We start from the raw sequence: 26,378 nt of genomic DNA on the forward strand, positions 1-26,378 counted from the left end.
TTTGTGCTGGGGGATGCTGTCTTTCTTTTGGGTAACATAACAATCCTGTGAGCCCATCGTTTCAAATAAACACAGCTGACCTTCTATTATTGTATCAGGATCAGGCTGGCCGGAACACCAGGGCCCCTGCTTCCCTGCAGCACATGCCGCTGACAGGCTGGCTCTGTCTGTGCTGCTGCCGGCCTGTGCCCCCTGCCCAGTCTTGGCCTCGTCCCCACCCCAGCCACTGACGTTCAAGGCTGTCCCCGCCTTGGCCTCCCCCTGGCCTGGGAACCAGGGGTCAGAGTCTGAGCGCCCGGACCCTGCCAGCAAGGCCGTCCCAGTGGTCTTCTGGAGCCAAGCTGGCCGGCTCAGAGTCTAGCTTGTGCTTCTCTCCACTCCCTCAAGACCACTCCCTGGCAGGGGTGGGCGCCCAGGGCGGCCACACTGTGTGCGTGTTTGTGGGCACGATGCAGCCTATGACAGGGGGATGGACACCTAAAGATGCTCCACTGAGAGACGCAAGGCCGATCCACAAAACGAGGGGCATTTCTCTGGTCCCAGCTCACTGGGGCTCCTGCACACCTTCACTCCCGCCCCATCCCCAAGAATGGCTCTCTGATGTTGGCACACACGTCTGAGGGCTCCCGATAACATGACAGCAGACTTTGGGCTCTGTATCCTGGGCCGAAGCAAGGGAAAGGAAGGAGCTGGGCGGGGGCCAGGGGGAAGTGGGAGACCATCCCAGCCCTGAAATCCCCCACTCCACTTGGAGGGGCTTCCTTGATTCTTAAAGAAGCAAAACAGAGACTTTACCCTTGAATTGATTCAGTCAGCCTCCAATTATCTCCCACCATGGAGGTTTGGGTCCTCTGAAACAATGACTAACCCAAAAGTCCCTCTGATTCCGCCAGGGTAGGCAGATGGACACACACAGGCTGTCTCTCTCTCTCTCTCTCACACACACACACACACACACACACACACACACACACACACGCTGGGTAGGGAGCCAGACCCAGACTCGCACAAGCCGCACGGCCTTACGTTGAAGGCCATGTGCAGAGGAGCACACAGCCAGGCGTGCAGAGTTCCAGATACACACACGCTGGGGGCTCGCAGGCCCAGCCAGCACAGGGGCAGACATACAAAGACACGCAGCTCTGCACAAACACACACACACTGACTACCAGGCACACCCCCGGGGGCTGGCCAAACACACCACCACCGTCACGGCACCACTCTGGCTGCTGAGTACAGAGGGGGCTGCGTGCTCCTGGTCCCCAAGCTCTGTAGGGAAGAAGATAAGGCTAAACTGGAGGCTGTGCCCCAGGGGTGGATCAGTATTTGGGGTTCACTTACCCGGTGTGGGTACTCTCCACACTGACCCTGGGGAAGAGAAGGAAGGAGAGGAGGAATTAGACCCTTGTTGGGGGGCTGTACCTCGGGGGCAACCTCAGGACTTGGGGACGCACCATGCACGTGCGTCACCCGCCTGCCCTGCTCTGTCTTGGGCTGAGCTCTCTCAGGCAGCAGAACTGATTCCCTCCCTCGAGCCTGGCTGGCAGCAGGGAGGTAACCTCTAGGGCCTGCCCGGACGTGGCCCTACAGAGCCAAGGGCAGGACTCTGCCACCATACGTCACATGCCATGACGGCAGAGTCAGGAGTTATGCTCCGTGCCTGGCTGGAAGTATCTTCCGGAAAGGCTGACATTCTGGGTGGGTCCACCCAATGGCTCTGAACAGGAGCCCCTGGATGGGAACAGTAGACACCAAGGCAGGCTATGGGCAATGGGGCCCTCGGAGAGGCCTTCCGGGAGCTGGGGGTGCCAGGTCCCTGCACCATCCACCTGGGGGCAAGACCAGAAGAGCCCCCATCAGAAACTCAAGGAGGCAGAGAAGGTAGGAGGCTGGGAAGAGGGCCAGGCCAGTGGTTTACAAACTGACACCTCAAAATCCCAGAGGCTCAAGGAGGTGCTCAGGAAATACCGTGGGGGTGGCAGGCAGGATGGGCAGAGAAAGAGGCTGAGAAGGACCAGGCTCCAGGCCGTGCCTTCCCCCCAAAAAAAGAACCCCACGCAGGGCAGCTTCCCTTCTCTCTCTCATATACCATGTACCACAGGGTACAGGGGATTCCCCTGGTTCTGTTGATAAAAACTGAAGTTTGAAAATAATCCTTTCTACCTGTTGGAAGGCTGCTTCTTGAGATGAAAATTCTAGAAAACCTCCATCAGCTTACCTTTTCTCCTTTTTGTCCTGGAGGTCCCTAAGAAGAGAAATGAGACAGTTAGAAACTGAGGCTAAGGACTCAGGGCCCAAAGCCTCTCTGCTGGGAAACACTGGGGCGAGGTACCAACTGGCTATCCCGGGGGACCTGCCAAGCCCTGTGGGGAGGAACACACACACACAGGTGAGTGGCACACAGAAGGCGGGCAGAATCAGAGATGCAGGCCTGCGTGGGACTGTGCAAGAAACTTTTTGGAAAGCCTGGTGTCCCGAAGGCTGGGCTTGGCCACCCACACCAGGTCTTCCTGTGCCCGAGATGTTCCAGCTGGCGTGGCCCAGCTCCTTCATCCACCCGTGGACGTGACTAGGTGTGCCCTGCCCCCCGCATGCGGCCGCGATGAAGAACAGGTGCCATCCTTCATTCATTCCCACAACCGCCAGCATCTTGTGGGCCAGCCACGGAGGAGGCTGCAAGGCCACGTCAGGCAGGGCTCTGCTACTGCGCACTCAAGCCACGTCCTCACGGAGCCAAAAGCACCTTCTAACTCCTACCCTCCAAGGCCTCAGCATCAACCCCACTGAACCAGAAGGGCTTCTGGGGACACAGGGGCTGGGGCAGCGCTGCAGACTTTGGGGGTTTTGGAGAAACCTTTGGCCAAAGAGAGGAAGCAGGAAGTGGGCGACTTAAGCCATATTCTGGGCTCCTCGGAGGAACATAAGGGACCTCGGGGTTTCCTTCCAGGGTGTCTTGTCAAGCTCGCAGAGCTGAGGAAGGAGCCCGGGTGCAGGGTGGACCTCCTCAGTTCTCTGAGGAGGACATGTGTCCAGCTGGGTCTCTCAGGACCCTGACCCGAGGCCAGTGCTGAGGAGGCTTCACGCCCGGCCAGCGTGGAGGGGAGGGGGGAGGATGGCACACCTTGTTTTGAGGACCCCCTCGGAGGCAAGGCTTTCAGGATGTGCTGAGCTCACACCCGCGCTGGCCCGAGAGGAAAGCGCTGGCGTCACTCCATCTCCCGGACGAGGTGACGGAGACAAGGCCCTGCGGCTCAGTGAGTGGTGGCACTGGGACCGTGAAGGTCCAGCTGTGTCCACTCTGCCACGCGCTCTGAACTGGGCTGGACCTCAGGGGGCAGGGCTTCTGAACTTGGCTGGAGCCACAGGCAGGGTCCCAGCCTCTGGGGCCCTGAGCTCCCGTCCATCCTGCAGGCCTTCCTGAGGGCCTGTGAGGACCCACCTGCCAGGCCAGCCTCTTTGGGGTTTGAAGACCTCAGGATGCCCATGGACAGATCCACCTGGGTGGGAGGATAGCCTTCTTTTGTCCCCGACTTGACAACTGGACCGACCACCAAACTGGGAAATTCCCAGGAGGTTCGTGGGAAGGGACAAGTGGTCTTTGGGACAATCCATGTGGCACCCCAGCCTATGCGGTTGACTAAGTGTCTAGCCTCAAGTTTAGCAGAATATGATGCATCTGGCAGGGAACCAGACTACAGGGGACCAGGCCACCCTCTCTTGGGACAGAGAGAGGAGTATGATGAGAGAGGGAGGGCCAGGGGCCCAGAGAAAGAACCCAAAGGCTTGGGACTGCAGAGACTTGGAGGACTGAGTCCAGACGTCCCAAATGGTGGCCCATGGGACAATCGTGGTCCCCAAGGTATTTTGTTGATCCCACACAGTTTCACTTCAATAAACTGAAATATTGAAGAGCAAGGAGAGTACAACAAAAATCTGAATTTCAAGTTTCTTTTAAGTATTTCAAGGTCCAACAACACATGGCACCGATTAGCTCTTGAGGCTGCCCCTTTAGGACAGGTCAGGGTGATGTGCCAGCTTGGCACCTGTCGTGCTTCCTCTGTGCCAGGCACTGTTCTAAGCACTTGGTGTGGATTAACTCCTCTCATCCTTAGGACAGCCCTGTGAGTTGTGGGACAAGCCGTGAATTCAGAGTCCTGGTTCTCCTCTACGCCACTTGGGGGACCCCGATCCTGTCTATGCCTTACATCAGATTCTCGGGGCTACTGTGAGGTGGGTGGGGCAGAGGTGACCCCCTTTTGACAGGTGAGGACACAGGATAAGCATGTGAGGGTGAGCCCCAGCCCCCCACGTTGTATGCCCAGCAGCAGGTAAACCATCCAGGAAGGGAGGGGAGTGGGAGACGGACAGATGATAAGCGGGCCAAGATAATTACACTAGACAGCGTGTTGAATTAATAGCTTGGGGTCCCCGTGCCAAGCCAAACAGAAGCCTAATGGCTCTGTGGCCTGTCGGATTTTGACGGATGACTATGAGGTGGACGGGTGACCTATGACACTGACGTGAGCTCATGGGAGAAGGGGTGGCCCTACCCTTCCCTGCTCAAGTTAGTTCTGACCCTGGAACAGATGGGGAAGACTCACGGGCGGTGAAGTAGGGTGGGGCAGAGGGATGGCAGAAAGAGGAGTCCCCTAGAAGGGTCCCTGTCTTTCTAAACAAAGGGCCCTGGCAGCAAAAGGAGACACGGTGGAGGGTAAGAGCCTACCATGTGGGTCTCACTCCCTGTTCTGTTATTTAGGAGTTGTGTAACCTCAGGCAATACACACAACCATTCTGAGCCTTGATCTGCCCTTTCATAGAGTGGGGATGATAAGCTGTTAGGAGGATTACAGAGCAGTGCCCTGCTGATGGCCATCACTATTCCTTCCGGGGTGGCACGGACTGTGTTAAGGCTCTCCAGAAGGTGGGAAGGGGCCAGGAGGAAGGTGGGGGCAGAGGTCTGCTTCTCCAGGTCTGCCTTGTGCCCGGCTGGGGCAGGAGCGCCTGGAGCCCTGGGTGGCCCAGAGCAGGGAGCATGCGGAAATCAGGCTCAGGATGAAGTGCTGGATGGGTACCCCTCGGCCCCGCGTGAGTGCTGGATGAGAGTGGCGGTTTGGGAACACTAGCTGCTAATTCCGTGTGACACTGGCCAAGCGCAGACACTCTCTGGACCTCCCTTTCCTCATTCTTCAGGTGGAGAAGCCCCCTGCTGCCTCTCCTCCCTGCGCTGAGCGAGGACCTAGGGGGACGCGTCGCACCCAGCCGGGGAGTGACCATGGGGCGGCCACTCCCGCTGCCGGGCAGTGCTTCTGTGGCCCGTGAGGGCCAGGCTGACCCCCCCACCCCTCGAGGGAAGGCAGGAAAGCTGGGTCTTACCATCTCCCCTTTTGGTCCGGGGCGGCCCTGGAAGGAGAGGAGCACGAGTGCTGGGTGAGTCGTTTGCACCCCAGAAGTACCCCAGCCCCACCCCCCAGTCACACAGGGCTCCTCCCGTGAACGTGTGCGTCTGGGGCCCAGTGAAAAGGATTGAGATGGGCAGAGGGGAGCTCTGGACGGGAAGCAGCCTCCATGGGGACTTGGGCACGTGTCGGGGCTCGACGGGAGATGGAGACTCCGAGGTGCACACAGGAGGTGCCCTGCGGGGCGGCGGGCGAGGGCGCGAACTAGAGCCCAGGCTCCTTTCAGAACGAGCAGGCTGAGCTCTCCAGCCCTCTCCCCTCCCGCGGCCTCCTTGCCTCACTACCTTCCAGCCCCTTCCAGGAGGCCCCGGAATCAGCAAATTCTAGGATGGCTCTTGCTCCAGATACTGAGTGCAGCTTGGAGGCCGTGGACTTGTGCCCAGGGGAGGCTCATGGGGGACAGGGCAACTCATTCAAATGGCCCCTCCTCCCCTTCCCACTGGCAACGACTTTCCGCCCCAAGAACGTTCGTTTTATCTGAAGCATCTTCCAAGGAGTCGGGGTCTCGCAGAAGGACTAGGAGACCCCGGGTGAGTGACCTGGACTAAGTGAGTGGGGGGAGCCCACAGCCCGAGAGGGTCCACTCACCGGTTTGCCGTCAAGCCCAATGGGACCCTGAAAGAGAAAGAGGCCAGATGTAAAGACCGAGCATCACAGCTGTCCTGGCAGAGAGGCAGCCTGGGAGGTAGTTAAGGGCACAGGCTCTGCACCGTAACAAGTTAGGGTTCACATCTCTGCTTCACCACTTGCTGTTATGGGACCATGGGTAAGCTTAAACCTCGGTTTCCCATTCTAAAGTGGGGAGTAAAACAATCTCCCGTGAGGGGTCTTTGCGAGTGAACGAAATGCCACCTGCCCCGTGCTGGCACGAGGGAGAACCTGACGGGTGGCAGTCGCCATGGTATCAAAGTCCTCTTCACCTCGAGTGGAAAGTGGAGGGCGTGTTTCTGGAAAGCAGGGCTGGCCAGCACCGAGGCCTGCGGGAAAGGGGGAGCTGGCTTCTCCCTGCCTTCCTCTCCTAATCTGTCTTGGGCCTCAGGCAGGGCTCCCAGGACATCCAGATGGCCACGTGACTGCCCCCAGCAGGCGGATCTGCTCTCAAAGCCAGGTCAGAGGTGGCCTCCGAGTGGTGCATCATCTGCCCCACAGCCCAGGGTCCTGCAGGGCTGGCCAGCCTGTGGCTTCACAGCCTGTGCTGCCTGCCACCCCTCTAGTTCCGTGTTGACGTCCCTGTCCCCTCCTGCACTAAGAGCCGAGCGCTGGGCCACCCTCCTCAGTTGCTCTCCACGAAAGGCTGCAGGACAGGGTCCTTACCCATGGGAATGTGGAATGGCAAAAGCAGTTTGAGGGCCGGCCCTGCCTGGAGTTTAACACAGCCAGGCCCAGGAGTCGCCAGGGACACAGCTGACCAGTCCTCTCCACTTACCGGAAATCCAGGAAAACCTCGAGTGCCCGGCTGACCCTGAAAAGAGCAGGACAGGAGTGAGTGTGGGCGAGGAGGAGAGGAAGCCACACCTTAGTCCCCGGGTCACCTTGGCTCCCAGAGGATCAGTGGTTTCCCTCCCACTCCTCTGTGATCATCCGTGAGAGACACAGGCTGGGAGGCAGGATGGAGGAAGAAGGAGATGGACCATCCTAGGAAATCTCCTCCAGGGAGTGGGGTGGGGAAGGGAAAAGCAGGTGGCCAGCATCCTTTGGGTCTTTCTGGGAAGTAGCCTCCCAGAGCTCCTCACTGCCCGCCCGGATGCTCTGAACCTCGGCATGGGCATGGGATGGAGAGCAAGGACAGTGGGGACGCAGCCTCCAGCACGCTGAACGCCTGGTCTGGGCTCGTCTAAGTCCTCTTCATTTACACAGCCATCGTTCATGGCCACCTACCTAAGGATGGTTTGGATATTGGAAATTGGCCTTTGGAATGTGTTTTCAGACCAGAACAGGTCAGATTGCCCACTGTCCTCTCGTCCTGGCTAATAGGGCTCTCCTGGCTGGGCAATCTCTGGGTCCCCCGATCTTTGTGGGATGCAGAGCAATCATTTCCATTTTTCCGGAGGTACAGAGTGCACAGATGGGTATTCAGGTTGGAGATTAGAAGCAGGTTCACTGGCCAGATTCAGGACAAAAGAGAAGTGCGGAGGTGAGAAGAAGCCTGAGGCTGTGCAGACCCAGGGCTGGAACGGGCTGACCAGGAGGTCCAGAGTGACGGAGAGCTAAGAAGCCTGGGTCCTGGCACTCCCCTTCTCAAGAACCAGCAAGGGTTCTCTTCTGCTCACATATCATTCAAGGTCAGCCTCAATCTCATCCTGATGCACCATTTTAGCTCCTTTCCTGCCTCATCTTCCTGCCTACTCTCTGCTTGGGCACCCTGGCTCACCTGCCTTTCAGTGGACACACCACATCTTTCACACGATTAGCTTTCAGCTTGAAGTCTCCCCTTGACTGAGAGGGCCTCAGTCTCTTCCCAAGCTTGGGGTTTTGACTCTGGCAGACTGAGTTCTAATCGTGTCTCCACTGCCACCAATGGCTATGTGACTCTGAGCCAATGGCTTAACCTCGCTGTGCATCAGTTTCCTCATCTATAGAATGGGGGTAACTGTATAAACTCATAGGGTCGTTCAGCTATATTTGTAAAGCCTATGGAAATGGTAGCTGCCATCATCAGATGTTTGTTAAACTGAACTGAACCTAGGAGCACCAGAATAAAGCAAGGTTGTCTTTGATCCAATGTCTTAGGATCAATGGAGGTTTGTCCTTGCCAAGCAGTAGTTTCAGAATTGGACCTTATTCAGAGGAAGATTCCTCTGGGTCCAACTGCTGTAAACCTGAAACACCTCCAGGCTGCTTGGGTCTTCCTTGAAGCTGTGGGCATGCATGCCTAGAGGCCTCTGTTCGGGGGATATGCTCAGGGGACAAGGCTGGGTGGGGTGGGAGCCAGCTGGAGCATCCTGTGGGCCCGGGATGGGCTTGTGGGAAGCATCCCAAAGGGCAAGAGCGTGGAGATGCCACTCATGTACCAGAAGGGCCCCAGGCCTACCTTCCCTCAAGGATAAGTGTTGCTAAGAATAGCACTAAGGAGAAAACCCGGAAACCACCCAGTGTAAACTTTCAGCTACGCTGAATGCTGAGAGGCCTGAAGAAAAGGTCAGGAGGAGAGGATTCCAAGAAACATCTTCAAGCCCCACTCTGGGTAATGTTTACATGGTAGGGATAATCACATGGTTTGCTAACTACAGAGCTGTCCCTGGTAGCAGGACGCATCTCTCCAACCCAGAGCCAAATCCAGGGCTAACCAAAGCTTTTTCAGGGATCTTGGGAAGAATGTTGTCACTGACCAAATGGAAACTGGGACTCTACTTCCTGGAGAGGTTGGGCCTTGGTGAGGCACTTGGAGAGGCTTGGAAATGGATTTTAGTTTCCATGCCTTCATATCTATACTGAAGGTGGACATCTCTTCCAATGTTTATTGACCCATCCTATTTATTTGTAAACTGCCTGTTTGTATTCTTTACCAATAATTCCTACTACGTTTATCTTTTTCCTACTGATTTGAGTAAAGCTCTTTGTCAAGAACAGTAACTGAGAGTCATATGTGTTGCAAATATTCTTTCCAATTTGGCATTTATCTTTTTTATGGTATATTTTCTGCCATGTGGAAGTTCTACATTTATGCCGACAAACATATCAATCTTTTCTTATGGCTTCTGGGTTTTAGTTTTTTTTTTTAATTAATTAATTAATTAATTAATTAATTTTTGGCTGTGTTGGGTCTTCATTGCTGCTTCATTCTCCAGTTGAGGCAAGCGGGGGCTACTCTTCGTTGTGGTGCGTGGGCTTCTCATTGCGGTGGCTTCTCTTGTTGCAGAGCACAGGCTCTAGGCGTGTGGGCTTCGGTAGTTGTGGCACACAGGCTCAGTAGTTGTGGCTCGTGGGTTCTAGAGCACAGGCTCAGTAGTTGTGGTGCATGGGCTTAGCTGCTCCGTGGCATGTGGGATCTTCCCAGACCAGGGCTCGAACCCGAGTCCCCTACATTGGCAGGCGGATTTTTAACCACTGCACCACCAGGGAAGTCTTTAGGTCATGTTTTTTTTTTTTTTTAGGTCATGTTTTGAAGGGACTTCCTCAGTTCAGAATTATAAATGTTTGCTCATGCTTTGTCCTCATATTCTATGGTTGCATGTTTTACATCTGAGTATTTTGTTCATTTGAAATTTACTCTGATTTCTAAACTGTTTGTCAGTTGTCTCAGCATCATTTCCTGAACAATCTATCTTCTCTTTCTATTGTGAAATGAAGCCTTTACCATGGACCAAATTCCCAGATGCGTTTGACTTTACTTCTGTTCTATTTGTTGTTTTAATTGCTCTGTTTCTATAATACATTTTGATGGCTGGTAGAACAACTAAACCCCTCCTCCCCTACCCCGCTTACTCTATGTTTCAAAAAGTTTCTGAAATTCTCATAACTTTTTTTTTTTCCAAATGAAATTGAATGTTATTTTGTTGGACTCCTAACTCCACCCCCCAGATTCATGGGTATTAGGATCATGTTAAAATTATGGATAGATTTATTTGTAGATTAATTTACAGATTAATGTTATATCCTTCTATACAAGAACAAGGGAAATAAGCTTTACATTGCTCTCTAAAATCTCTTCCTTAAATTCAAGGCCAGGGAAGAGAGGGAGCCAAGTGCATCCCTGTTTTTTGGAAGTGGACCCCTACGTCTACTCCTCCCTCCCTCCCTTCCTCCTGCCTGCATTTGTGTGGGGTAAAGCAACATAGACATACTGAAGTTTCTGGTAGGAAGGACGCTACCAGGAGCTCTCCCTTCCCTCTTATCTAACCCTTGAAAGAGGGCCAGTCGTGGATCTGTCCAGAGCCTGCCTTATTCTACCTCCGCTACCCCAAGTCAGTGCTGGCTATCTTTTAAGCAAGACTCTGCTGGTAAATGCTTAATTATGTTGGGGAGAGTGGGGGAGGAGAGCCCTGCTTTGTACAGCATTTGCCAATTTCTGTAAATCTGTGATTCTGTAAATACTCCCACCACAGCCCATTTTAAGCTTGAAAAGTGATGTCACTGAATGCAGAGTTGGGAGGGGGTGTGTATGACTCACCCTCGTGAGTTGCATCCACTCACTCTGACCTCTGGCAGCAAACGGAGGGCCAAATATTGCAAGGACATCCCAAATCTATCACCTTCAGATTGAACTCATCTCCCCCCGCAAAATCTGCTTCTCCCTTTGGGGAAGGGCACTGCCAGGCACTCTGTTACTCAAGTCCGAAAGGTGGGGTCACCTTGAACTCCTCGTTCTCCGTCAATCCCCATTTTTATCATCACTAAATTCCGTCAATTCCCCCTCCAACATATCTCGCCAGTCCAGCCCTCCCACCAGCCCCACTGACTATGCTCCAGTCCAGGCCTTGATGGTTACAAGTCCCTTCCAGCCAGCCCCGTACCTGCAGCCTCTTCTAAGCATGCTCCGTGCTGGAGCAGGAAGGATCAGGGGAGCTTTTTAAACTGCAAATCTGATCGTGTCCCTCCTCAGCAGAACACAACCCAAGGGGTCTGCACTGCCCTCGGGGTAAAATCCTGACTCCTGAACATTGTGTCCTTCATGATCGGACCCTTGCTCACCTCGCCAACCTCCCTCTCACCATCCTTGCTCTTGCTTTGCTCTGGAAAGAACTTTCCCCATTTCTCCGGTAGTTTACAGGAACCGCTCCTGCCTTGGAGTCTCAGCGCTCCTCCTCAGCCTTGTTACCTGGGACCTCTGTTCCTCCTTGATCACAGTTTAGTTACCTCTTCCTCCCGGAAGCCTTCCCTGCCTGCCCTGACCCCAAGTCAGGTGTCTCCTGCATATCCTCCACAGCTCCCTAACCGTCCCCAGCTGAGCGCTGACTGTCTGTACTATAATCACTATGGGATGGCTTCTCTCTGCAAAGGGGCAAGTGGGCTGCAGTCAGGTTTTCATCGTCTACCCAGCACCTAGGATGTCGTAGGTGCCTGACAAATATTAATGGAACGAATAAACGAAGAAACACTCAACGGGTGTATTGACCTGGTGTCTCCTTGTGAATGAGGGCTGGAAGTTCAGACAGCTCCTCCTGGCCCCTGAAGAGAACCTGGGGTCTCTGGGAAAGAATGAGCTCCCTTTGAGATGGGGGGCATTTCCTAGCCTGGCAGCTGACCTCCCCAGTGCCTGTGGGGCCAGCCAGCATCTCGGGGTCCCAGCCTCCCGCTCAGTTTAATGGGGCCCACCGCTCCGGCATCTTGCCTCACTGGAATGTGAACCATCCTTCTCCAAAGTGCCCGGATGGTGCCCCCTTTGCACGGACCGTTTACGAAGCTGCAAGACAGGAGGCAGGTGGCCCCTGAGAGAGACAAGGCTGGTTCTCATTAGCAGCATGTGTCCTAGGCCCTTCCTGGCTGAGTGGAAAGCCACATGTTCCCCATCATCCCGGGCTGCAGAGGGCTTGCCCACTTGACCTCTACCTCTTAATTGCAATCGGTCCCATGGTCTTCTGCGGTCCCCTGCTCTCACCAGCTCCGGGTGGCTTCCTAGAAGGAGCTAAGGGGGTTGCCCTGGTGTCTAGCGAGGACTCAGCAGGGGTGGCCCCAGCCATCTGGGTGAAGGTCACACACACAGGCCAAAATCCGAGGTCACTGGGCTTGATCAAGCCTCCTGGTGCCATAAAGCCTCTCCTAACATCAACACAACACTCACAGGGAGGATTGTTTTTTCAAGGTAAATATCCTTTTTAAACAGTAGAGCTTACAACGTGGAAGGCGGTGTTGGGGAAAGAATGCTGGCTTTGGAATGAGGCCGACTGGGCCCAAACCAAGCTCCAGCACTGAGGAGCCGTGTGACCACAGGCCAGTTATGGACCTCTGTTTCCCGCTCTGTGAAATGGGCTGGCAGCTTTCCTGGGGGCCGGAGGGACTGAAGGAGGCTGGTACATACACAGGCTTTCAGCGTAGGACCTAGCATGTCTCCTAGGTGTCCAGGAGAGGGAAGCTATTGCTATTACTGGAACAGAAGGTACTTTTCACCCCTGGAACCATGTCCAGAGCAGTGGGTATATTTATACACGCTGGGCTGGAAGCAGGGGGAGCTGAGGCAGACCTTACCCCCGGAGCATATTCTCCAGAAGTGGGGCCTTTTCAACCACTTCTAGGTATCCTGCTGACATGACACTGCTGAAAGATGCCGCTAAGAGGGTGTGAGAGGACCAGCCTGATCCACACGAGGGAACATCTGTGGTCAGACCAGGAGGCAGACAGAGCTGGTGGCCAAAGGGTAGGGCCTGTATTCTGTGTTACTGCCCTGTCCTCCTAACAGGTCCACCCCAGACTCAGTCCTTGCCGTTGGAACCTGGGGGACTGTCTTTCTCTGTGACCTTCCCATCTCCTAGTCACCCCCTGGCTGGGTACCCCACCTGGGCTCAGGGCATCCACACTGTGGCTCGCCCAGTACACGAGGGGGCTTACAGCCCATCGGGACGGTGGCCACGTGAGCCAGAAGCACAGGTGATGGGAACCCCGTGGCTGGGTAGCAGCAGGGGTCAGAGTGTAGACTCTGAGCACACGGCCCGGGCTGAGTGTCAAGTCCCAGCACCATGGCCACACTCTCATGTATGACCTTCGGCAAGTCACTCAGCCTCTCTGTGCCCTGCTTTTCTCATCTATAAAATGCAGGTGCTAATAGTACCTACCTGTGGCGTTCTCGTGAGGATTAAGTGAGCTACTATGTGTAAAGGTCTTAGGATACTGCCCGCCACAGAGTAAGTGCAAAGTGTCAGCCCTCAGCACTGTCGCGTGGTCTGAGCTGGTAGAAACCTTGCAAGGAAGGCCTGTCCACACAGCCCAGGACCCTTCAAGCCCTGCCTACAGCCCAGGCCCCCGACCTGCCCGCCAGCCCTGCTCCCCAGCTCCATCCTTCGGCTACCCTCCCTCTCTGACCTTCTCGGCTCTCCCTCTCTGCTTCCAGCTCTCACCATAGCCCCTTCCTGGCTGCATAGCAGTCAGGGCCTTGGACGTAGCTTAGCAATTTGCTCTCTGACCCCTCTCCTCTCCCTAGTCAGTGGGTAAGAGCCTCCTGCTTCCCATTGAAGGCAGGGGAATGGGTAGGGGGGCTGCATCACCCATTGGGCTAGGCTCTGGGAGAATGAGGCTAGGCCTCTGTGTCCCTACCCCCCTCAACCATGCACGGCAGGTCAGGAAGAGAGCACAGCAGAGCAGGGAGACTGCAGCCTGTTGCTGTGGGGGGAGCCCTGGGCACCCGGGGTCCTGGGTTCTAACGCTGCTTTGGCCTCTATGTGTGGGACCCTGGCCAAGCCCCTTCCTCTCCCCAGGCCTCAGTTTCCCCTTCTGAGAAGGCTGTGTTAGACCATCCTTGAGGTCCTTTCCACCCCGACATTTGGCGATTTTATCGAAGTCCCTTGGGTCGGACACTCTTTGAGAAAAACAGCCATTCCTCCTTCCCATAGTCACACTATCTTCCCGCAGCATCACCCACGCCCCCCTTTTGGTCCCTAAGGAAGCATATCTGAGGGGAAGGCTCTCTGCTTTTCCCAAGCCCCCAGCCACTGGGTGGAGGGGATTGGGGCCCAGCAATGAGCACAGAAACAGGGCCTTTTGAGGGCGAGAGGCGGGTTGGGCTCTGGCAAGAGCAGGGGTGGGTGCTTGGCTCAGGAGACCTGGGCTCTGGGGTAACTGCTTCCTGGGCTTCTGGAACGTGTCCCCGGGAGAGCTGGAGCACGGCCACCACCGCCCTCCTGGGAGAGGAGCCAGCACTTTCTCCCTCTGCCTGTGAACAGCAGGCCGCCTCACAGCTGCTGTCGTTTCACGGCTAGAGGCTAGGGCCTTGTGAACCCTCCCGAGAGGCTGTAACTGAGGTAGGTTTCGTCAGGCCGCTTGCTTTAACATCAACAGCAGCACTGAGGCCTGGCCCAGCGGACCGCATCCCCCGTGGCGGCCGTCACACCCAGAGGCGTGGCCAGGACCCGCGCTGCCCCCCCACAGGCCTCCTCACTAACTCACCCATCCCTCCACCCCAAGGAAGGGCAAAAGCCACTTACAGGGGGGCCGCGGGGACCGATGATGGACATCCCGGCATCTCCTGGGGCGCCCTGTGGGGGAGAGAAAGAGGGAGGAGGGGGAGAGGGAGGGGGACAGGGGTGGGAGGGGAAGAGTAGAAGGGAGCAGCTGGCAGGTGGGGAAGGCGGAGTGGGTGAGGGTGGGCCCCAAGAGCCAGAAGCCAGAGGACAAAGCAGGGCAGAGGATATGGAGGAAGATGAGGGACCCAGAGGAGAGGAGATGAAAAGGGGATGGACGGAACATTCGAGAAGGATTGAGAAGGGCAGTGGGGAAGCAGGAGGAATGAAGAGAGAAGAGACGTGAGCAAGAGCACGTGATGTGGGGACCAGGGAAAGAGGGCGGTGGGACCCCAGGCCGGGAAGCGGGAGAAGAGGATTCAGTGCAGTGATGGGCAAGAGGGGGCACAGGGAGGGGGGAGGAGGAGGGAGGGAGAGAGGCCTCAGCTCAGCCATGGCTGCTCAGGCCCCACAGGCATGCCCACAGGGCCCCGCTCAGGATGTCCCCAACCTGCCCCAGCCCCAGCCAAGTTTCACACCCCCTGAGGTCTTCTTCCCCAGCCCCAAATGGCCACACGGCTTCACACCCTGTAACTGCTGAACAGCAGCCCGCCCTGGGCTGGAGCTGCTGTAAAGAGAGGGTGGGGAGAAGACACACACTTGCTGTGTGGGCCCAGCAGCCCTGAGCCTGAAGGTTGGAGCTGCCTTGGCTCCTAGTCCTGGGGTGAGAGTGACACAGAGAGGTTAAGTCTGGGGCAGAGTTTTCAACGTAGAGAGGATGGTGGATGCTGGGCTGGGGGCTCAAAGTACCATGTGGTCCAGCTGCCTAGATACACCTGTGTGTGTGTGTGTGTGTGTGTGTGTGTGTGTGTGTGTTTCCGCTGGGGGCTGGGGAAGGGTGACAGGAGGAGGATGAAGGGTGTATGGAACACAGGTGGGGGTGAGAGGTGATGCTCTGGCAGAAGGATCCAGACTGTGCCCGGCTGGAGGAGGGCAGGATGCTGCTTCCCACCAGGAGTCCACCCCTCCTGGCAGAGGAGACACCCAGGCCTCACTTCCAGGTCTTGCTCTGCCATCATGGAACCTCTCTGAGCCCACATACCTCCTCTGTGAAGGGATGCTGAGAGCGGCTCTGCTGCGCTTACAGGGCAAAGGACGGAAATGCATTTGTAAAATGTCACGCCTCACACGCAGGTGAGGAGTGATTTCAAATTAGTAACTGTTTATGCCATTGTAATTACACAAGGATTTTTTTTTTTTTTTTTTTTAGTTGTTTTGTTTGTACACAAGGATTTTTATACAAGGTGGTGTAGTGTGATGGTTAGGAGCCAGAACACTTGGGTTTGAAGCCCGGCTCTGCTCCCTGACAGCTGACCTTGGGCTACTTAACTTCTCTCTGCCTCAGATTCCTTATCTGTACCGCAGGGATAATAGCACCTGTCTCATAGGGTGGATGTGAAAATCTCATGAGATAATGGTGTAAAGTGCTTAAAAGAACACCTGGTCTGCGAAGGGGCTAGCAAGTGTCTGCTATTGTCCTTATACAGTGATTGTGTCCCCCATCTTTCTCCTGGGTGGTTTAGCCCCCCTGTGAGGGTCTTCATTTCATTTGGAGGACAGCATAGCACAGTGGTTAGGGACCCCAGCCTTGGAGTCAGACACCATGGGGCTCCTGGCCAGCTCTCTCACTTTCTGCTGTGTGACTTTGGGTATGTGACCTTGCCTCTCTGTGCTTCAGTTCCCTCTCATGTAAATGAGACTACTAAAGCCTCCCTGGAAGGGCTATATCAGTGTTACTTGGGAGAACAGAGCAAAACACTTCAAACTGCGCCTGACACAGTTTATGCTTAATACATGGTAGTTGCTATTGTTACTGTTGTCATTGTTATTTTGGAGACGGAGACTATTGCAGAAATACATGCTGCAATGTCCAGGCAAGGAAATACAGAGATGGGTATCAGGAGGTCTGCTTCTGGCCCCCAATCATCACTATGGCTGTGGGATCTTGGGCGAGCCCCACCGGCTCTCTGGGCCTCATCTGTAGAGCGAGCTGGTTATAAAGCCTCAGAACCCACCCGGGCTGATGCTCCAGGACTGTCTCCTGGGTTTCTAGCTTCCTGGGAGACTCCACTCTATAACCTCGGGAGTCTGTCTGGGCGTTTCCCTGGGGACTCTCTTAGACACTTATAGTGTCTAACTCTGAGGGACCAGTGGAGGGCTAGGGAGGGGCTAGAACCAGCTACACAAAACAGCAGTTGCTGCTCTCCTTGCCTCTGGGAAGGGTGACTGCCTAAGGCTGAAATCAGTGCGAAGAGGCCACGTGCAGCCTCTGTGGGCAGGGGAGACCCCCTCAGACAGGGAAGCTGGGACCTTAGTCCAGGAATCCCAAGACTCCTGCCCGATGGTGTGGAAGCCGTTAGGAAACTGGGCCGTGAGAGGCTGAGAGGGCAGAGTAGGCCGGGCTGGCATGCTCCGCTGGGGCCTGTGTGCCAGGAGGAGGGCATGGGGGCCTCTAGAAGCCCCCGCAAGAGTCCAGGAGGTGGAGGCAGAGGCTGGGGTGCCAGTGCGGAGGGGAAAGTGTGGACTCACCTTCTCGCCTGGTTGGCCCTTTCCTCCCTGTGGCGGCCACATGCAACATGGGGTGCAGGGAAGAGACAGGGAGGGAGAGAAAAAAGAAAGGATGAGAGAGAGGCACATACACAAGAATTCGTGTTAATGGCACCACGACCCAACACAGGAAGTCACCGTGAAATAAGAGACAAAACAAAACACAGATGCTGACACATGACAGGTCCCGAGTCCAACGAGCACAGCACGTGGACGGCTGGTGTCTCAGCCTGAGCGCCAGCCCCAGCCAGATAACTAAGAAGGAAACAGTGGCAGGGGCCTTACAAGGCCCCCTTGCCAGCTGTGTGTGTGTGTGTGGGGGGGGTGGGTGGATGTGTGTGTGTGTGGGGGTGGGTGTGTGTGTGGGTGGGTGTGTGTGTGACAGAGACATAGAGAAAGGAGAACACACCCAGGTCAGAAAATCGCCTCAGGAGCCGTGGCCCCAGCTGCCGGGGTCATTTGAGGAGGGGGTGGCCACGGGAGAGACTTTCCCAAGGACTGTGTGGTGAGGTGGAGTCTAGTTGTTCTGAAGGTCCAACCGAATACCAAGCACAAAACTGCCAATAGATGCGACAGGAGTCATTAGGGGTGGCCAGGCAAGATGCGAGGAGGGACACGGGAAGACAGATAGAAGGACACACACATCTGGGGGATGGAGGATGTGGCCGGGATGCAGAGGAAAGTGGGTCACGGCCAAGGACCCCTGTGCGCACAGTGACCAGTGGATAGACGGCCCCAACCCACCCTCATTCGTGGCAGCCCGTGGAGCCACCTCTGGTGGATCATGGCAACAACTCAGGCATTTCACACCCACTGGCCACCCCAGTTCTTTTCAGGGGGTCCATGCCAGGACCCCTACTGGGCAGCCAAATGGGTCCATTGTCACATTTAAAATAGCACAAGCAGCATGAAAGCACCAAAGTGGTTTGAAAATAGCTTTGTGTAGAAGGAAATGGGGAGACCTCCTGTGGCTCTCCTTCCTGCTCCACCGGAGGCTCAGGTGGAACTTCCCGGGGCGGGGGTGGGGGGGACACATCCACAGGGCCCAAGAAGGAGGGCAGGAGGGGGCAGGCCTGGAGGGATTGCTTTGCACTTTGCAGGCTTCCCTGCAGGCTGGCAGCTGCAGGCCGGGTAGAGACTCCTGAAGCTTACCTGTCAGGAGCAAGGACTTTGGTGTCTTGGGTACAAGACCCAATTCTACCCCAATCCAGGGCAAACTGAGTCTCAACATGCTCATTGATAAACGGGATCTCGGAGGGATACGGTGAAGAACGTGCCTGGCCCAGGCCCACCCACAGCTAGCCCCTGAGAAAGGCGGCTGAATGTGGTCTCCCTAATCTACACAGGGAAGGACCCAGTGACAGCCTGGGGGACTCAGGGTTTGGAGTTAGAGAACTGAAGCCTAGAGACAGGGTCAGGCAGGAATTGCACGGTGCTGTGATCTAGGACGTGGTTGGACAGTTGCAGGCGGGGGTGGCCCAGGGTTCCCAGCCTCCATGTCTTGACAGACAGTTCTTGGGTAGCCCTGGGGAGCTCAAAGCTCTGTGACATGAACACTTGTGCTGAACCTCTGAAATGTCCCAGGTCCTAGGTCTAGGACTGTGGCTTCTTCCTAAGGATCAGACCCTCTTTAGAGCTGTGATGCCAGTGGGGGGGCCTGGGCAGGGTGAGTTCCATTATCAGGGTCAAGAGCACAGGTCTGGAGTCAGACTGCCTGGATTAAAGTCCCTGATCAGCCACTTCCTAGACCTGTGACCTTGGGACAGACACTTAACATCTGAGCCTCAGTTTTCTCATCTGAACAATGGGGTAGAAACTGGGCCCACCTCATGCAGGTCTCATGAGGACCGAATCAGCTGATGTGTGGAAGGCCCTTAGCACAATGCCAAGCACACAGGCAGCACTTTCAAGTGTTAGCTATGATTTGGTGCCTTTTCTCTGAGCACTGAGTTCACACCAGGTCAGCAGACTCACACAGGATGCCATACCCAGGCCTAAGGCCAACCCGGCCCAGGAGGTGAGGTTACCAGGCAAAGCATGTGAGTGACATGGAAGGATGGCACGGGGTAAGTTGGGGCACCGGGGGCCAGGGTGGAGGTTGAGGCTGGCGGCTCGTGGGGAGTTAGAGGTCAGACAGGGAGAGCAGCTCGGGCCACATCCTAGACTAGGCTGGGGGCTGGTGAGGCCAGCGTGTGGCAAGCATTGCCTTAGGCTGCCACCAGGTGCTGCCCATTCCTGCCAGCAGGTCCCTGGTGCTGGGAACTTAAAGCCTAGCACTAACCTTCCCATTTCTGAGATACAAGCTCCCTATCAAATATTACCTTTCATCATCTTATTGTTTTCAGCAGGAAACGATGAATGTTTTAACCTCCAGCCTCCTGCTGAGGATTTGGAGGCCCTGCCTGGAAGCAAGCCCTTTCTGCATCACTAGCCTCTGTCTAGGGAAGATGACTCCGGAAGCTGGCTCCACTGCAGTTTCTGTAGAGCATTTTCAGTTTGCATTTCTTGCCATCTTTCGCTGCTCTTGCCGGGGGATGGTTGCAGGAGCAGCTATAAATCTGGGGGTGAGCTGCCAGCCTCGGGAGGTCAGGGAGTGGAGTGGGTGGGAGTCCTCAGTAGTGATTGGCGATGAGCTTTATTCATGCCATTTTTGAATTTTTCCTTTGCCATGGCAGTTCTCTGGAGAGTAAAGCCATATTGCAAGATCGGAAGGATTGGAATAAAACTTTTCCCTCCTCCTTGAAGCAGACTTGGGTGGGGGAAGGGAGAGGTCCGACCCCTCCTTGGGGTGGGGTAGGCAACACCTTGCCATGGTCTGCAGGACAGGCCAGCACGGGGAAGCAAGCAATGGCCACCCAAGCAGGCACAGATGCTCCAACTCACCACACGTCCAGGCATCCCAATGGCACCTTTGTCCCCCTGATGGAGGCAGAAACATATAGATGTGACTGGAGCCAGGCCAGCACGTGAAGGACCCCATGGCTAGCTACACACCCAAGACCTGGTTTGCGTGGGCACTTGGGATGATTCCCAGGTGTCATGTGGGTGAACTCGCCCCTTTCAGTCCCACAGACTGTCTGGTCGCATCCTCGTCACGCGGAACTTGAAGGCACAGAGCAGGGTGAGTGGCAGCTCCCGTGAGATGGGTGAATCACTTCCCTTGGTCTATCTCTGCCAGAGCTGGGGAGCGGCGCCCATTTCCCCCTGCTCCTCCCCAGGCCCTCTGTCTGTGAAGGCCACCAACAGAGTCCTGCCCCTCGTCACCGCCACGCCCAGCCCCCACCCCCTGTCCCGCGCCAATAGTGCGCCCTGTGGATTCAGCCACAACAGGAGTTGCAGCTGCTGAGAGGGAACTGCTTTGTTTTGCAGCCAGGGGTTACATCTTCTCACTCTGGAAATCTGCTTATTAAGTTTTGTTCCTCCCTCTTTTGGTAGAGAATATTTTTTTGCAATCATATATGTGCAGACTCATAAAATCTGGGGTGGGGCTTGGGGTTTGCCAGGGGCCTGGAAGGATGGAAAACAACAGGGGCTGAAAATCAGACGGTGTTTTTCCCGGCAGGAGCGAGCTGGGTTTGTGGGTTCCCCTGAAGGTTGGGCATTTCTGGGGTGATTCTGTGTCTGCTGACCTCACTTAGGCAAAACGCCCCGAGGGATGGTTTGCATCCCAAGATGTATGTGGACGCACCAGGGAATAGCAACCAGCTCTGAATTAGGCTCCTGTTACATGTACACTGTCAAGACTGAAGGTGTCTTTAGTCAAGCGTTCAGACTTTGGGAAAGAGTGGCAGGGTTGCAGCGATGGTTATACACATGGATCTGTTTCTTGAACCTCCCTGAACATCTGGATCTCTCTCCCGGGACTGCTGGGAGGATGCCAAGAGACAATGGTTCTGGAATGCTAACTCCAGGTGCCTGGCACCTGGTGGGTGCTGTGTAAACTGCATCTACAGGTAGTGAGCCCAGTACGGCCACAGGCAAGTGATTTTTATAAGCACGTGTGTACTTCACACTCTCGTATTTCACAAGAGACCAGCATCAGCAAATCTTTTTGTGGGTCACTCCCAGGTCCCTTTGCTCGGAAGCACGAGCCGGACTGCGACCCTTCCTGCTGAGGACGACAGGCCTGCTGGTCGTCGGCTCTGACATCCAACAACCCACTCACTCTTGGGCTTCTGAATGATATTGCAGGATGTGTGTTTTGGTTTCTTTTCATTTCTTTTTTAAAACTAATGTTCTTTGCAGTCCTGGCCATAAAATGCTCGGGTTAGGGACTGGCATGGAATGGCCAGAGGCTGGAAACTCTGTGCGGCAGCCCCTGCTCTGAGAATTGCCCCCAAATGCTTTTTAAAGGTGGACATTGTCAGAAAAAAACAAAGTCTGCCCACATTCTCCCAGTCATCTGATTTTTCCCCCTCCTTGGATTTCATGGGACAGAGTCCCCCGTCCTCCTTTGCTCCAGGGCTCGTACTTGCTGGGAAGAGTTTTCATTTTCAAGCGCCAAACATTCGCCCACATGCATTTCATTAAAAAAGTCACTGCTGGACATGAATTCTAGAAGCTGCTGGTTTAGTCAAGAGGTTACAGTATAATTCATGTCTAAAAGGGGAGTAACTGGGATAAAGAGGGATGCACAGAAGGCTCTGGAATCCAATGGGTGTGGCCTTCAGTGCAGGGAGAGAGGGCAGCCTGGTGCCAGCCCTGCCTCCCCCTCCACGCCCACCTCGGCCCTCTGGCTGGCTACAGCATCTCGCCTGAGCCACTACCCATCCAAGGGCCCACGGTATCCGGTACTCAATGCATCTATGCCCCAGGCTACACCCCACAGGGCAATGCCTTTGAAGACTTTAAAGATGGTCCTCAAATGTCGAGTACGGACTGCAGGAAACAGCAGTATGGGATGGTGTGTGGTGACACGGGACCTCAAACAGGTCTACAACTGAAGCTTGGACAATCGGACAAGCTGTTTCACCTCTCTCTGTTTCCTCATCTATAAAATGGGCATAATAATACCCATTTCATTGAGTTGGTGAACAAATCAAATGTATAAAGAGGGATTAGGAGAGTGCCTGGCACCTATGAAGGTCTCAGTGAGACATGGCTATTAGTACTATTGATACTTTTGTCCCAGAGTCCCCATGGTTACTTGACCCAGCCTCTCTAGCACTCAGAAATGGTAACTGGGGGGAAAACAAAGTTTTTGAGTCTACTCTTACCAGAGGACATAGGACAAAGCAGGGACAGTGGCCTTCAACTGAGCTGGTGCATACCAGTAAGGAGGACACCCAGTAAGTCAGGGGACTGCCTCCCCATCCAGCCCCCCATTATAGGGCCACCAGTACGGAAGTCAGGTGCGGCCCTGGATGGGCCTGCTTGCAGTCATTTGCCTGCCTGGGCCCCAGGAAAGGTGCCAAGGAGCTTCACCCTCAGCTGTAGGTTAGAGACGCTGGAGAGAGGCCTCCCACCCAGACACACCTGGAGGAAAGCAGCCACCCAACCTCTCCTGTCCTTGGATTGAGAAAGAGCCCGTGAGAGAGATGCAAAGGAAAAAAGAAATGAAAGCTACTTACCGGGAGGCCGGGTCTTCCAACAGGACCCTGAAATAAAGGGGGAAAGAGTGAAGTTTAGGAAGGTCAGGGTATTGTTCTGCACAGCCCAACCAGCTGGGTGACCTTGGAGTCACTTGTGCTCTATGAGCCTCTGTTATTTTATGAACAAAATGAAGAGAGGGCCATAATCACTAAGCTTCCTTTCAGTTCTAGCATGCATTCAGTCACTCATTCATTCATTCATTCATTCAGAAAAGCAGTCAGCAGCGGTCTCCTCCGTGCCAGGCTCAGGGCAGGCGCAGGGAACAGAAAGACAAGAATGTCCCTTCATGTCTCTGTCCCTCAAGGATCATCAGGGCTCTAGACTCACCGGCATGTCCCCTGTCTCTGAGCCTCTGTGCCTCAGTGCCCCCCACTCATGTGTACTGGTCCTGGCCTGGGAAAGGGCCCAAGGGGCTGGAGATTGGTCTTCCCTGTCCTACAACACAGGGGAAGCCAGATGCCAGCTCTGATGGAGCCGGTCTGCCTGGGACATTTCTGCTGGGCCTGCCCCATCTGAGCCGATGGACCATGACCAGGGAGCAGTAGGTGGGAAGGGTGCGGGCCTCTCTAGGGGGCCTCTTCCCCTCTATTGGGATGGTGAAGGGGGCAGTGGGATTTCCTTCCTTTAATGCCTCTAACTATCTTCAGGCCACCCTCTCTACAATGAGCTGGTGCTGGCAGTGAAGCGGGAGGCTGGACCCCACCCTGTGTGGCTCCAGGAGTCCGTCTTCACTGACCACAGCCATGTCTTTCTCAAACTCTTTTTTATAACCCTAGGACTCCTGCCTAGCACAGTTCTGGGTATAGACTAAAGATTCCACATGATGGATCTGAAATCCCACTGAAAAGAGGAAAACATTCCAAAAAATGTTGATCATAATAGATATTCGCATAGTAATATGCACAGGAGGGGGCTCAGGAACAAAGCAACTTCTGAGAAAGTCATGTGTTTTTCACTCTGGCCCCCAACTTCCAGATGGATCTGATACAAGAGGGTGGTGGAGAAACTGCTCTAGGAGCTGCCTGGTGAGGTGTCGTGGGGCGCCATGCAGAGCGGGAGGACCACCTGCAGACAGCTTCTGGAGCTGAGCGCCCCCCCGGCACGGCCGGGGCCTGGGGTCAGGAGAGATGCGGTCTTGGTAAGGGAGAAAGAAGCAGGCTTTAGTTAAGTGCAGGGCTCTGGAGTCAGCCTGCCTGGCTGTCACTTACTAGTCGGTGACTTTGGGCAGGTCGCTTGGCCTCCCTGTATCTCGGTTTCCTCATCTTGTAAATGGGAGAACAATCATATCTACCTCTTGGGACTGAACGAGATAATCTGTGTAGAGCACTCAGCACAGGGGCCGGCATGGAGCAAGCGCTGAACGCTGCGATCATTAGAAAAGAAGAGGACTGGCCGGGAGGTGCGTGGAGCTGGCCCCCGGTCTCTCCCTCCAGAGGCTCTGCCATCAGGTGAGTTTCTCTCCTTCCAGATGTCCTGCTCTTCCCATACACCCACAGTGGCGCCAGGAGTGGGTCTCAGGGTGCCCACCCAGAGACAAGTCCATCTGCCTCAGGGCTGCTGAGGCAACACAAGCAGCACCAGGAGTAATGCCCCTAGCACCACCCCACCCGCCCAGTCCCTTGCTCCTGAGGACATCCCAGAGGTGGGGGCGGGGGGTGGAGTGATGCCCCCACAGAGAACCAAGCTCGGGGGATGCTGGTTAGCGGCCCCGTGGGCACAGAGCCCGTGCCCACCCTCTCATTCTGCTTTGCCCCCAGGCACTAAAACGTAAGCTCCCAAGGCAGGCAGGGCACTTTCTGTTTTGTTCACGGATGTGTCCCCAGTGCCTTAAGGAGTGCTGAGCTCTTAGTAGCTCCTTAATTCATGTTTGTGAATGAATGAAACTGAGGGCGGGTACCACGAACCTGGGGACTCAGCAGCCCCTTCTTTCCCAGCTCCGCAAAGACAGCTGGGGCACCCAATGTCCTCCTCAAACCAGAGCTGTAGCACTGAGCCAATCCCCCTTCCTGTCATTTCTAAATGCTATCAGGGAGTGGGCCAACAAGAGGTCACCACCTCCCTCCCGTCCCAGGAGGCAGACGGGCCTGTGGGGAGTTCCCAACCTCACACACGGGGTCTAACCCCGATAGAGACAGAGGGGCAGTTTCCCCACTGCTCCTGTGTACTGAACACCGACATCACCTGTACACGGGAGGAACTTCTCTAGGGTCTCAGCACCAGGGAAAGCTATGCTTCACCCAACAGCCAGCGGTGCTCCCACCTTACTGCCCCCTGACTCTTGTAACAGCTCTGCTTCCCTCTTTGCTCTGACCACCAAGAAGCTCAAAGCTGCGTCTGTGGCTCATCTGCACAGGATGTTGTGGTGTCATCAGCTCTGGATTCTCCTTGTTTTCTTGCCTCTGCTCTCCACACTCCCCTCCACTGTTTCCTTATCTAGTTTGTAAATCACCCCGAAATGTTTCTTGGAATAAGGTGGGGTAGAAATAAAATGAAATAGTAAATTAATTTATAAAAATACAAAGAATAATAATTTCTTCCTGAAAATTAAAGACTTGTCAGAATCTTTGGGGATCATCTAGGGAAGTCTTCTGTTTTTAGAATTTAAATGAGTTAATACATACTAAATGGAAAAAAATATATGTACATACACACATATATATGTATGCATAATATATATACATATACACATATATACATATACATACATATAATTATATATATTCCTTACAACACCTGGATGAGGCAGGTACTATTACTATTCCCATTGTACAGATGAGGAAACTGAGGCACAGAAAGGTAAAGTAATTTATCCAAGGTCACACAGCTAGAAGTGGCAGAGCCAGGATTCGGACCCAGGCGGCTTGCCTCCAGAGTCCGTGCTTGTAATCACTCAATTACACTGCTTCCATAAAAGCACAAGAGCTCCTAACACATAGTAAGTGTTAGCTAGTATTTCAGCAAGGATCTTTTTCAATCAGGGCTGGCAGCTGGACATCATACATTTCCTTATATTCCTTCGGAGAAAGAGACATGCATACTTCCCTTGGTCATCTGCTTCAGTCTCACAATTCCTGTCATTAAGAAATTCTCTCTTAAATCTAGTGCAGGGATGGCCAGCAACTGTCAGCTTGAGTGCAGACTCCAGTGGATTGGTAGTGACTGAGTAAAGCATTCTGTTAAGAAGCCTCTTAATTGATTAGCAATGTCTGCCATGGACAGGAGCGGTGGGGTAGTGGTGGGCCCCACCGCTCAGATGATTCCTGCTGCTACTTAAATCTATCCTCCATGGTTGTGTTATCTAGGCACTGACCACAGTAACCAGTGTCACCGCAGAGGTGCCCCTGAAAAACACCCAGAGGGTGGCAGACAGGCATTGTGACCAGCTGCCATCTCTCTCTCCCTGCCTCTGGCTGGCGGCATTCTTCCTTTGCGGGAAGCAGAGAGAACGGGCTAGGGGGTGATTTCCACCCCGGCCAGCTTCCCATTTCTTCCTCATCCTGCCTTGCGGTTTCAGCCAGAGTTGGGTGAAAACTCAGGCCTCTTCTGCGTCAGGCTGAGAATTCAGGGAAGCTACCTGGGCTCGTCTCCCTCAGTCCATGGGAGCGGTGGCTGGGCGGGCAGGGATTGTGAGGAG

At 54.8% G+C, this 26,378-nt stretch overlaps 1 protein-coding gene across 8 annotated transcripts in view; it reads right to left on the reverse strand.

Annotated features, from left to right (window-relative positions):
- COL13A1 (collagen type XIII alpha 1 chain) overlaps positions 1 to 22,744 on the reverse strand; it is an 80,256-nt gene extending 57,512 nt beyond the window's left edge. For 6 of the 8 annotated variants that reach the window (XM_082424489.1, XM_082424488.1, XM_082424487.1 and 3 more), the window contains exons 1-9: positions 22,723 to 22,744; positions 20,036 to 20,071; positions 17,135 to 17,161; positions 14,531 to 14,581; positions 6,883 to 6,918; positions 6,045 to 6,071; positions 5,374 to 5,400; positions 2,219 to 2,245; positions 1,342 to 1,368 (exon numbers count right to left, since the gene is read on the reverse strand). In XM_082424489.1, coding sequence (XP_082280615.1) covers positions 1,342 to 1,368; positions 2,219 to 2,245; positions 5,374 to 5,400; positions 6,045 to 6,071; positions 6,883 to 6,918; positions 14,531 to 14,581; positions 17,135 to 17,161; positions 20,036 to 20,050 — 237 coding nt within the window. In that variant the 5' untranslated portion in view covers positions 20,051 to 20,071; positions 22,723 to 22,744. The remainder of the gene's footprint in view (positions 1 to 1,341; positions 1,369 to 2,218; positions 2,246 to 5,373; positions 5,401 to 6,044; positions 6,072 to 6,882; positions 6,919 to 14,530; positions 14,582 to 17,134; positions 17,162 to 20,035; positions 20,072 to 22,722) is intronic. The other 2 variants (XM_082424490.1, XM_082424486.1) reach the window with 2 other exon arrangements.
- Positions 22,745 to 26,378: the final 3,634 nt, after the last annotated feature.

The sequence above is a fragment of the Balaenoptera physalus genome (genome assembly GCF_965194825.1).
Source record: "Balaenoptera physalus genome assembly, chromosome: 14".
Taxonomy (NCBI): domain Eukaryota; kingdom Metazoa; phylum Chordata; class Mammalia; order Artiodactyla; family Balaenopteridae; genus Balaenoptera; species Balaenoptera physalus.